We start from the raw sequence: 11,234 nt of genomic DNA on the forward strand, positions 1-11,234 counted from the left end.
TTCCATGGGGCTGCTGTGTTGGTGTTCCACCTGATCCCGGGTTTCGGCACCACTGTAGCGCGTATTGAGTGTGGGTGGAGCACAGAGGACGGCAGGACAGCGTTTGGAGGCAGACAAGGTGATTTATTCTGATAACTTTTCAGTCTCAAAATCTTAGTTATACGTTTATTCATTCACACACACTCGTCTGGTCCCGGGTTGCGCTTCCTCTCCTCTCTCTCTGCCTCCTTAAATAGGGAGCGGTTACTGGGAAAACACACACACAAACACAGGTTAATTATCCTCAGGTGTCGCGATTCTGCCACTCACCTTCCCCGGCTCCACCCTCCTGTCACAGACCGGCGCTTGACCACGCCCCCGCTGCCACAGACTGGTTTTAAAGTTCAAACTAAAAGTTGAACAGAGTCTGCTGCTTCGGCTTCTTCGTTGCCATCTTGTATAGCGCAGACTGAGTACAGTTGAAGTTCTGATTGGTCAAAAATAATCGTTGAAATATTCAGCAATGACCAGTCATTTCCGAGAGATACCGTTTTTACAATAGCTGTACTGACATCAGATTTACCTCACTACCCTCTGCTTGGGGGACAAGCAAACTTTGTTCGCATACTGAAGCCAAGCGGAGATGTCCGGCATCTGTTGCTGTTGTCTGAAAAAAAAAAAAAACTACAGCTAAAAAAGCTTTACTACCAGATTACTTGGATAATCTTCGTCAGAAAGAAGCAAATGATAGATATACGCGGAAATTAGAGTTTATTAGAGGTTCTGATACATACAAAATTCTTCGAAACAACTGGAGTGACGGTGCAGATTTGTGGCCTAGTGTTAGCTACATGTTGGACTATACACTCCCCCCCCAAAGAGTCCTGACACAGCCTGCCTTTTATGGCTGAGGACTACAGTTGACTTGCTAACTTTAGAACTGCAGTTGTCATGAACAGTTTTGCACTCAAGTTTTCATCAACGAAACTGACTTCATGTTAAAACTTAATATTATATAGTCATGCTGTCTGTTGTTGCCCAAATGAGGGTGGGTTCCCTTTTGAGTCTGGGTCCTCTCGAGGTTTCTTCCTCATGTCGTCTGAGGGAGTTTTTCCTTGCCACCATCACCACAGGCTTGCTCATTGGGGATAGATTAGGGATAAAATTAGCTCATGTTTTAAGTCGTTCAAATTCTGTAAAGCTGCTTTGCGACAATGTTTATTGTTAAAAGCGCCATACAAATAAACTTGACGGAAGAAGAGTTAAAAAAAAAATACAAACGCAAGAAAACCTTTGTGTAAAGACTTTCCCAACACCAGCTTTTGGGGACAGTGCTGCAAAAGCCAAAGTATTTACTCTCAAAGGACTCCGACCTGAACTGTGGGCTAGATGGTATTACTGCCCCTCCAGGTCTCAACAACTCCATGGACATAATTACACAGCTATTTTCACTATCATTTATACAGTGATTATTGTTAAAATAATATATGAAGTGTTATTTGTAAAATAATATCTTGCTCTAGACTTTCAAATAATGTTGTAAGATTTTATTTAAATTTTATCTAATAGTGGAAGGTACAATAATTATAAACATTAACAGAATCAGCACATTCCAGTTGTAGCTATAGTCATAACAGTAACTATAAATCGCCCTTGTAATAATAATAATAATAATAATAATAATAATAATAATAATTTCAATAAACAGTTAATGTTCAGCTCCCTCTTCATTTATTCTCCATTCAAAAGGCACAACTGAGTCACACAGGTTGATCAGTGTGTAACGGACAATAATTGCATCCAAAACAGTTTTTCCTGCTTTAGTCGATTTATTTCCATTTCACGTGTGCAGCTGTTGTAAAGTTCAGTGTGTTTGTGTAGAACTCTCTCAAACTGTAGGTTCATTCCTACACTGACTCCATGGAGACATTTTGCACAGGACTGTGCTCCTCTGATAACAGAAACAAAGCTCCAGCTCTCTCTGCTCTCAATCTGTTCTGTTCTTTCAGGATTTATCGCACATATTGCTCTTTGTTGAGGTTTTTTTTTTTTATGCCCGAGTTGTTTGCAACCAATCTGGGTTTTCTGTGTTGAATAAGGAAGCGGCTTCACCTGTAAGAAAATCAAACACTTAAATAAAGGAGCTAACTCGAATGCAAGCAGAAAAAACCCCGAAACGAGATTCTTAAGCAAACTCTTCCATCCTCATGTCTGTGAATATTCTCAGTCATCCAGGTCATAGTAACTTGAAGACGTTTCACCTCTCATCCGAAAGGCTTCTTCAGTTCTGTCTGACTGGTAGGGAGTATCAGGTATTTATCCTCTCATGGATGAAAAGCTCATCTAAGGTGTCGTTGAGTCATCCTGTTGGTGTGGGTCACTGGGGGCTGAATGTGAATGGCCTCGAGAGTCGTGAGGGTGATCAATGGATTGCCCGTTAAGGTGATCAATGGAATGCTGATTCTCTCTGTCCTCCTGTGAGCCACTGAAAACAGCTGGGTTTTGGTGTGCATTCAGTTGTCTGGGAAGTGTGCCAAGGATTGCATTGTAGGTGGCTGATAAATTATGTCTTAGACCCCCACCTCTGTTCAGTGATGGCCGTTCCAGGTTGACAAAAATGGCTTCTTTAACTCCTCGCTCATACCAACGATCCTCTCTGGCTAAAATGCGTATGTTGGAATCCTGAAATGAGTGTCCTTTGTTGTTAAGATGAAGGTAGACAGCAGAGTCCTGGCCTGAGGAACTGGCTCTCCTGTGTTGAGCCATACGCCTGTGAAGCGGTTGCTTGATTCACCAATATACGAGTCCATGCATTGCTCACTGCACTGAATTGCATACACCACGTTGTCTTGTTTGTGTCTGGGTATTCTGTCCTTAGGGTGGACCAATTTCTGCTTCAGGGTGTTACTGGGTCTGAAACATACTGAAATGTTGTGTTTGTGTTTTAGCCAGAGAGGATCGTTGGTATGAGCGAGGAGTTAAAGAAGCCATTTTTGTCAACCTGGAACGGCCATCACTGAACAGAGGTGGGGGTCTAAGACATAATTTATCAGCCACCTACAATGCAGTCCTTGGCACACTTCCCAGACAACTGAATGCACACCAAAACCCAGCTGTTTTCAGTGGCTCACAGGAGGACAGAGAGAATCAGCATTCCATTGATCACCTTAACGGGCAATCCATTGATCACCCTAACGACTCTCGAGGCCATTCACATTCAGCCCCCAGTGACCCACACCAACAGGATGACTCAACGACACCTTAGATGAGCTTTTCATCCATGAGAGGATAAATACCTGATACTCCCTACCAGTCAGACAGAACTGAAGAAGCCTTTCGGATGAGAGGTGAAACGTCTTCAAGAATCTTCAAGCAAGTCCAGTTGCTCTCTTATACCACCCATAGTCTTCCATCCTCACTTCCGGCTTTCTGTTTTTGTAAAATACATTTTAAATACAATCATGAATTTCTCTGGAGTTTTCAGACTCCGCGATGGGACTGGAGTGGTAAGATGGCGACCAACTGGCTTCAGTCTGATGAGCTCAGTGATGTGTGTATATTGTATATCCTCCAACATGGCGGCGGTCAATGACGCTAGCAGTTTGTCACATGGCTGCAAAAGAAGAATCTTCACAGACAAGAATAATTCACCCACAATTCTCCAAAATTATCACACTGAAACAGGACACGATCAATGCCCGCAAAGTGCTATTGAAGCAAGCACCAACGATTATCATTCAAATTACCAGCACAAATACCTTTCACGTTTCACATGACAATACAGAACACCAGTTTAAATAGTATCCCTGCACAAGTACTTTAATTCCAAACAAACAAAAAAAAAGTGTTGTGAAAAATAATGCATCCTCATAATTTACAGTTCTTACAAATTCAAACACACTTAGGTTTTTATGTTTTATATTTAAAATAGCCGTGTTAGCGCAAGTACTAGTTATTTGAGATTAGCACATTCGGCAATGCCTAGTGAAAGCACAAAACATAACTAGTGGAAAGACAGCCATGCTTTTACAAAACGCACAACACAATCATCGTAATTCAGGTAAAACCCAACTTTAAGCAATAAAAATAGTGACTTACATGTGTCGTGTAAAATAATATCCCTCCTAAACAGACTCCAGGATCAAATGCGGTGCTCCTTCAGCCGCTGAAACAGAGAAACATACCTGGACTTGTTCTTCTGTCGCTGCCAAAGAAACAAACAAACCCCACAGTGTTACCAGATACTGCTGACGCTTTCCGGTCCAAAATATGTTCAAAAACCGCCCAAAATGTAAAATATACTTTATGCCTATCTTCTCATCTCATCTCATTATCTCTAGCCGCTTTATCCTTCTACAGGGTCGCAGGCAAGCTGGAGCCTATCCCAGCTGACTATGGGCAAATGGCAGGGTACACCCTGGACAAGTCACCAGGTCATCACAGGGCTGACACATAGACAACCATTCACACCTACGGTCAATTTAGAGTCACCAGTTAACCTAACCTGCATGTCTTTGGACTGTGGGGGAAACCAGAGCACCTGGAGGAAACCCACGCGGACAACATGCAAACTCCACACAGAAAGGCCCTCGCCAGCCCCGGGGCTCGAACCCAGGACCTTCTTGCTGTGAGGCGACAGCGCTAACCACTACACCATCGTGCCGCCTATGCCTAGCTTGTAAAGTAAAAATAAGCAGGTAAAGACCAGTATACTATTTGTAACTCAAACAACTGAATGGCAACATGAGCCCATCAGTGCTGGAGGTGAAAAATCTGCTGTCTGGTACTCGGCTCCGTATGGTTGAATCAGATTATAACTTTGCAATCATCTGCTGTGTTCTGAATCCTACATGCACCAGTAGGTGACGCACACGCATAATATTATGTAGGCTATGTTAGGCTACGATGCATATCTAACATCTGCATTGCTGAGGTTTTTTTTTTTTATTTGTCTTTTATTTATTTATCCTGTTTGTTTTATTAATTTTATAGGCCTAGTTATTCTGCTTAATTTATTTTTGTCTACATCCATGTATTTTCTTCATCTGTTATCCTAATTTTTGTGGATTTGTTAGATTGTACCTGTTTTATATACTTCAATTTAAAAAAAAGTTAGGCTATGATGCATGGCTGAATGTAACATGAGGAGAGAGAATGGATTGCGTCATTCTTATTTACTAGTTTATGAGTTCAGTTTCTGCACGACATTACACACATTCATATTAGTCTTACAGTTACATCGACTTTTTATTTGTTCAAATAATACTTAATGAGATTAATGTTTATTGTTAATGATTAATTTAGGCCAATGATAAAAATCCGCCGAACTAACGTCAAATCCGCCCAATTTTTGTCAGCCAGCCCAAGCCTTTTTGCCCGCAAAGTAGGATTCGAAACCGCCCAATCTGGCAACACTGAAACCCCACCGAAAACAATATCTCACCCCGCTCCCGGGCGAGGTTAAAAAAAAAGTGCATGAATATAATGTGAACGACCCCCTCCTCGCCAAGCGAAAATCATCGTTACGCTGCGGGGGCGGGGTCTGCTATCACTGATTGCCTTGCTGTTTACGGTTGGCTTTTCCGGCGCATGCGCACTTAGTGATGGGCAAGAAACGTTACTAGCGCGCTAACATGGCTGTGTAAATACAAAACATAAACCTAAAGGTGTTTGGATTTGTGAGAACTGTAGATCATGAGGATGCATTATTTTTCAAAACACTGTAGTTTGTTTGGAATTTAAATACTTGTGCACGGATACCATTACACCGGTGTTCTGTATTGCAGTAATGTGAAAAGCGAAAGGTGTTTGTGATGGGAATGTGAATGATAATCGTTGATGCTTGCTTCAGTAGCACTTTGTGAGCATCGATCGTATCCTGTTCGATATGGGTGAATTGCTCAAGTGTAAGTGAATGAGTAGAGTTGAATATTTATGGTCAATAATGAATAAGTTTGAAGAACCAATCCATTTGAAAATGGCATTTATTCACTCAAAGTTAGAAAATCCACATGCAACAGCTCAGCGCAGATGTAGTTTAAAATCACAAATATCCCATTCACACAGGCTTTGTTCTCAACCCTGAACAAACATTTCACAATATGGAATTCAGACATGCTATCATACTAAATGAAGTCACATTCTATATGTAATACAAGTTGTACCTAACATTGCATGGTCTTCGATCATGGAAATTATATATATATATATATATATATATATATATATATATATATATATATATATCCCGTACACACCCCCTGCATGGAATGGGTACGAATTAAATGAAAAGTCTGATATTGAAGTGAGGCACCCATGGCTGTAGCACTTTGCTCCCTTTGGTGAACCGAAGCTTTCAGCCAAGTCTTTCTTCATCCAGAGGAAGTGGAAAATATTTCTCTTTACATCCCTTACGCTGTCTGTTCGTACAATGAATCGCACAACACCTGGTTGGCATGATACAGTCCGCGTGCAGTCTGCTACCACTTCTTGTTGTTTTGCCGACCACGGCTCAGTACCGCCCTCGATGACGCAGTGTGACGTCATCGAGAGCGCTCGTATTTAGAATGTATTGATTTGAATTTTAAAAAATAATAATTATAGACTGTATCCAGTTTCAGCCGTGCAGAGCGACATACACACTTGCGTTGAACACCAAGGATCATATACTTTTGGCAAGGTTTGCTTTTTAAACGTACTTTATTAGGATTATAGATGTGCTATATCTTTTAAATGATTAGATTAGATTAGATTAGATTAGATTAGATTAGATTAGATTAGATTAGATTAGATTAGATTAGATTAGATAGAACTTTATTGATCCCTTTGGGAGGGTTCCTTCAGGGAAATTAAAATTCCAGCAGCATCATTACAGGATAAACAGAGAATAGAAAAGAGAATTTCTAGATAAATTAATTTAAGTATTTACATATACAAATATAAAAAAGAATAAGATATGGGAAAATTAAAAAAAAAGTCCAGCAGGAGAGGTATTACACATTATTTTGCACATTTATATTGCACATTGTCCCGTATTGCTTTTTGTCAGGCTAGGCTAGGCTGCTCCATCCCGTCCTCTGTCCTCCTGTTACCCCCCCCCCCCCCCCCTCCCCCAGAGAGGAGTTGTACAGTACAGTACAACTCAGTACAGTTGTACAGGAGTTGTTAATAGTGTTTCTATGAATGTCAGAATGTATTGAGATGACTGTAGGTGTACACTGAACATCACTGTGCATCGTTGCCTGAATATCCCACAATAGTAATGGGACATCTGTAAAGTGAACCTGAACCTGCCTGCCAGTTCATTCAGCGTCCACCATAATCAGGGAAATGTTACACCAGTCAGTCCCTGACTATGGTGGACACTGAATGAACTGGCAGACGGGTTCAGGTTCACTTTTTGGGTTTTTAATTGTTCAGCCACAGCTCAAACACACACACTTTTCAGCGGTTTTTAACTAAAACTTGTTGGCATGGCATGATTTCAGCCTGGAGAAGATGAAGGACTCTCTGCTCCTGTCCCCCTTTTATCTGCTCCCCGTCACTGCACACAAACGCATAGACACAATACATTAATCTACAGCTGCTTCCACTTGGTCACTCACCTTCCCTGGCTTCGCTCTCCATTCACAAGCAGGCCCTTGACCAAGGCCCCGCTGCCACAGTTCTGTTTTGTAGTTATTCTTGAGTTTACTGGTTGTGAACTGACTTTATCACACAAATGGAAATCCTTTCTTAGTCCCAATATGTGCTACATCATCAAAAAATTACTCTTCATTTGGGTATGACTGTCAAAACTGAAGCCTACACAATATTTTTGGATGCTGCCCTAGTTTATATTAGTTTGATAAGAGTTTTGATTAATTTGATTTGTGAATCAATAATTTGATTAATGACCCACTTAAATTGGTGATTAAAAGAACTGAAACAGTAAACTAAGTCAAAATGTTCATGTGTTTAACAGAAAGAGGGTTCTGGGTTCAAACCTGATGGCTGACTGGGGTCTTTCTAAACCAGACCGGGGCCTTTCTTCTTATGATTTACAGATTATAAACTTTTATCCTTGTAAAACCTTAAACTTAATATTTCAAAATCATTGACAAGAAAACACTGTAATACTTTTAGCATATTTAACAGGCTCTGACAAGCTAACATCAAAGTTAATTCGTGAACCTTCGTCTTCTAGTTATTATTATAATATTTAGCATATAGGATATACTGTAGCTTATAGATGCTCGCAATATTTCATGATGAAATGTTGATAACATAGGCAGCACAGTGGTGTAGTGGTTAACACTGTCACCTCACAGCAAGAAGGTTCTGGGTTTAAGCCCAGCGGCCAACGAGGGCCTTTCTTTGTGGAGTTTGCATGTTGTCCCCGTGTCTGCGTGGGTTTCTTCCAGGGGCTCCATTTTCCCCCACAGTCCAAAGACATGCAGATTAGGTTAACTGGTGACTCTAAATTGACCGTAGGTGTGAATGTGAGTGTGAATGGTTGTCTGTGTCTATGTGTCAGTCCTGCGATGACCTGGCGACTTGTCCAGGGTGTACCCCGCCTTTCGCCTGTAGTCAGCTGGGATAGGCTCCAGCTTGCCTGCGACCCTGTAGAAGGATAAAGCGGCTAGAGATAATGAGATGAGATGAGATATACTGTAGCTTATAGATGCTCGCAATATTTCATGATGAAATGTTGATAACACAAGCAGCACAGTGGTGTAGTGGTTAACACTGTCGCCTCACAGCAAGAAGGTTCTGGGTTCAAGCCCAGCAGCCAACGAGGGCCTTTCTTTGTGGAGTTTGCATGTTGTCCCCGTGTCTGCGTGGGTTTCTTCCAGGGGCTCCATTTTCCCCCACAGTCCAAAGACAAGCAGATTAGGTTAATTGGTGGCTCTAAATTGACCATAGGTGTGAATGTGAATGGTTGTTTGTCTCTACCCATATGTGTCAGCCCTGCGATGATCTGGTGATTTGTCCAGGGTGTACCCCACCTCTCGCCCATAGTCAGCTGGGATAGGCTCCAGCTTGTCTGCGACCCTGCAAAGGATAAGTAGCTATGGATAATGGATGGATGGATGTTGATAACATGCGGGCCTATAGATCCTTTTCAGTCACGTGACCTTCGTAAACGCGACCGCCATTTTGGACATGTAGTGGACTTCGGCTCGAATCGGTTTGAATGCGAGGAAGGCGACAAACATAAAAGAAAAAGGAGCGAGATGCAGAAAACTGTATTTACTAGTTTACTGTAATTATGATCTGGCAGCTATTTACACCGGATCCAGTGTAAATAGATGCCGGAGCCAACGTCCGAGCTTGCCGGAGCACGCTCCGGCCGGCCGCGAGCTAGCGCGCTCCGGAACCTCGGACGTTGGCTCCGGCAGCTATTTACACTGGATCCGGTGCAAATAGCTGCCAGATCATAATTACAGTAAACTAGAATGGAATGTTAACAGCAATGTAATGCCTTTTCTGGCTAATTTTATTCGTCTTACTTCCAACAAAGTGGTCACTACACAAGCGTTGGTATGCCGCTATCCATCTTCTCCGTCGGTCAGCATCTACCGGGATCCGATAAAATGATAACCCTTGCCTTGTTTGTTGATGGTTACTACATCCAGGTGCACAACAATATAGTGGCATGATGGAAGTCTTGCTGAAAATAAACACTTTCTTTGCTGCCATTCCTCAGTGTTGGCTGTGGTAAACTACTGGTAGTACATGTCCAAAATGGCGGCCGCGTTTGTCGTGACGTCACGTGAAAAGGGTCCATAGAGTCTGAATGAGAGCAAACTGCACACTGTTGATCATGATGATGATGATGATTGGTAACCATAGTAACTGATCAGCATACTGGTGAGAGTGACATCTGCTAGTAAGACCTGGGATTGTCAGGTGCATTGTGAGATGCACTTCTGTGTTTGTTACTGAGATATCTGGGAAAGATTAAAAGTGAATCACCAATTAGGGCAGTCAGCTATAAGGGAAGCCTTCGAATGGACTGAAGTGTATGAGTATGTCCTCTGGCTGAAATTTGGGTTCATGCAGCCGAACTTTCAGTTTGAATTCTCATATTTAAATAATATGTTCTCTAATTGGTCAGCCCTGCGATAACTTGGCGATTTGTCCAGGGTGTACCCTGCGTCTCACCCATAGTCAGCTGGGATAGGCTCCAGCTTGCCTGCGACCCTAAAGAACAGGATAAGCAGCTACAGATAATGGATGGATGGATCTCTAATTGGTCAAATTGTAGGGACACTTTATACTGAGAATGAATGATTCTGTCTATTGTAGATCATCAAGCTACTTCACACCAGCAGGCGATCTGAATCTGGACATTCTGCTCAAGCTTACAAATACTACAGGACTATCGCTATGGCTGTAGCCACCTTCCTCAGGACTATCATAGCTATCCTCAAGAGCTGTCTTATCTGGGTAAGTAAGATGGTCAATATTTGTGAAAAGATGTCAGGCTTTTTAAACACAAATAACTGTCTCCAACAACAATTTACTTTCCCTGTCTATCTTCCCAGCTGTCTGAAAAACTTTTACGAAGGAAGACCAAAGAACCCAACTTGCTTGTAAACATTCAACACCAACACCAACTCAAGGTGATTATCTAAAAAAGTATTTAAAAAAAAGCCAAGAGTTTAATCTTAAAGTTTGCTCAATGCTACAAAATGTTCTCCATCAATGTCTACAAACCTTTCAATTTTTAAAGTAGTTTATACTTTTGTTGTTGTTTCAAGATTTTTATTTGACAATCCACATTTTTAGTATTTGTCGTTCATACAAAAATATCCATTATTAACTTGTTTGAAACTTCTTGCTTTGAAGGTGAAACATCTTCTTGGAGATTATATTACCCCAGAGCAGCAGGAGGTGTGGGATGTGGACGGTCAGTCACAGGGTACCCTGGCAGTGGAAATCTCCACTCACCATCTTACTGCCATGGAGCTGCTGGATGAGATGTGTGATGTGGACCCAGAGTCAGATGACATGCTGATGTCTCAAAATCCCACCACCTATGGGAATATTCTGGATCTCCAGCCTGAAGAGTGGGATGTAGACTGCGAGGTGATAAACTATTTTAAATAATGTAGAAAAATTCTTTGTAAAGTTGATTTTGGATTTTTTGGACACAAAATTTCTCAGCATACAGAATACATCCAAGATTTGTCATGTTTTGTTAATGATATAATAAACCACAATAATCTTCACATTTATAAGGATATGATATAATATTTAACTTTCAGGTC

At 41.5% G+C, this 11,234-nt stretch overlaps 1 protein-coding gene across 1 annotated transcript in view; it reads left to right on the forward strand.

The window, feature by feature from the left end:
• Positions 1–11,073, forward strand: part of LOC132886241 (serine/threonine-protein kinase pim-1-like) — a 46,981-nt gene extending 35,908 nt beyond the window's left edge. The window contains exons 9-10 of the mRNA XM_060920801.1: positions 10,270–10,410; positions 10,813–11,073. Coding sequence (XP_060776784.1) covers positions 10,270–10,410; positions 10,813–11,073 — 402 coding nt within the window. The remainder of the gene's footprint in view (positions 1–10,269; positions 10,411–10,812) is intronic.
• Positions 11,074–11,234: the final 161 nt, after the last annotated feature.

The sequence above is a fragment of the Neoarius graeffei genome, chromosome 5, assembly GCF_027579695.1.
Source record: "Neoarius graeffei isolate fNeoGra1 chromosome 5, fNeoGra1.pri, whole genome shotgun sequence".
Taxonomy (NCBI): domain Eukaryota; kingdom Metazoa; phylum Chordata; class Actinopteri; order Siluriformes; family Ariidae; genus Neoarius; species Neoarius graeffei.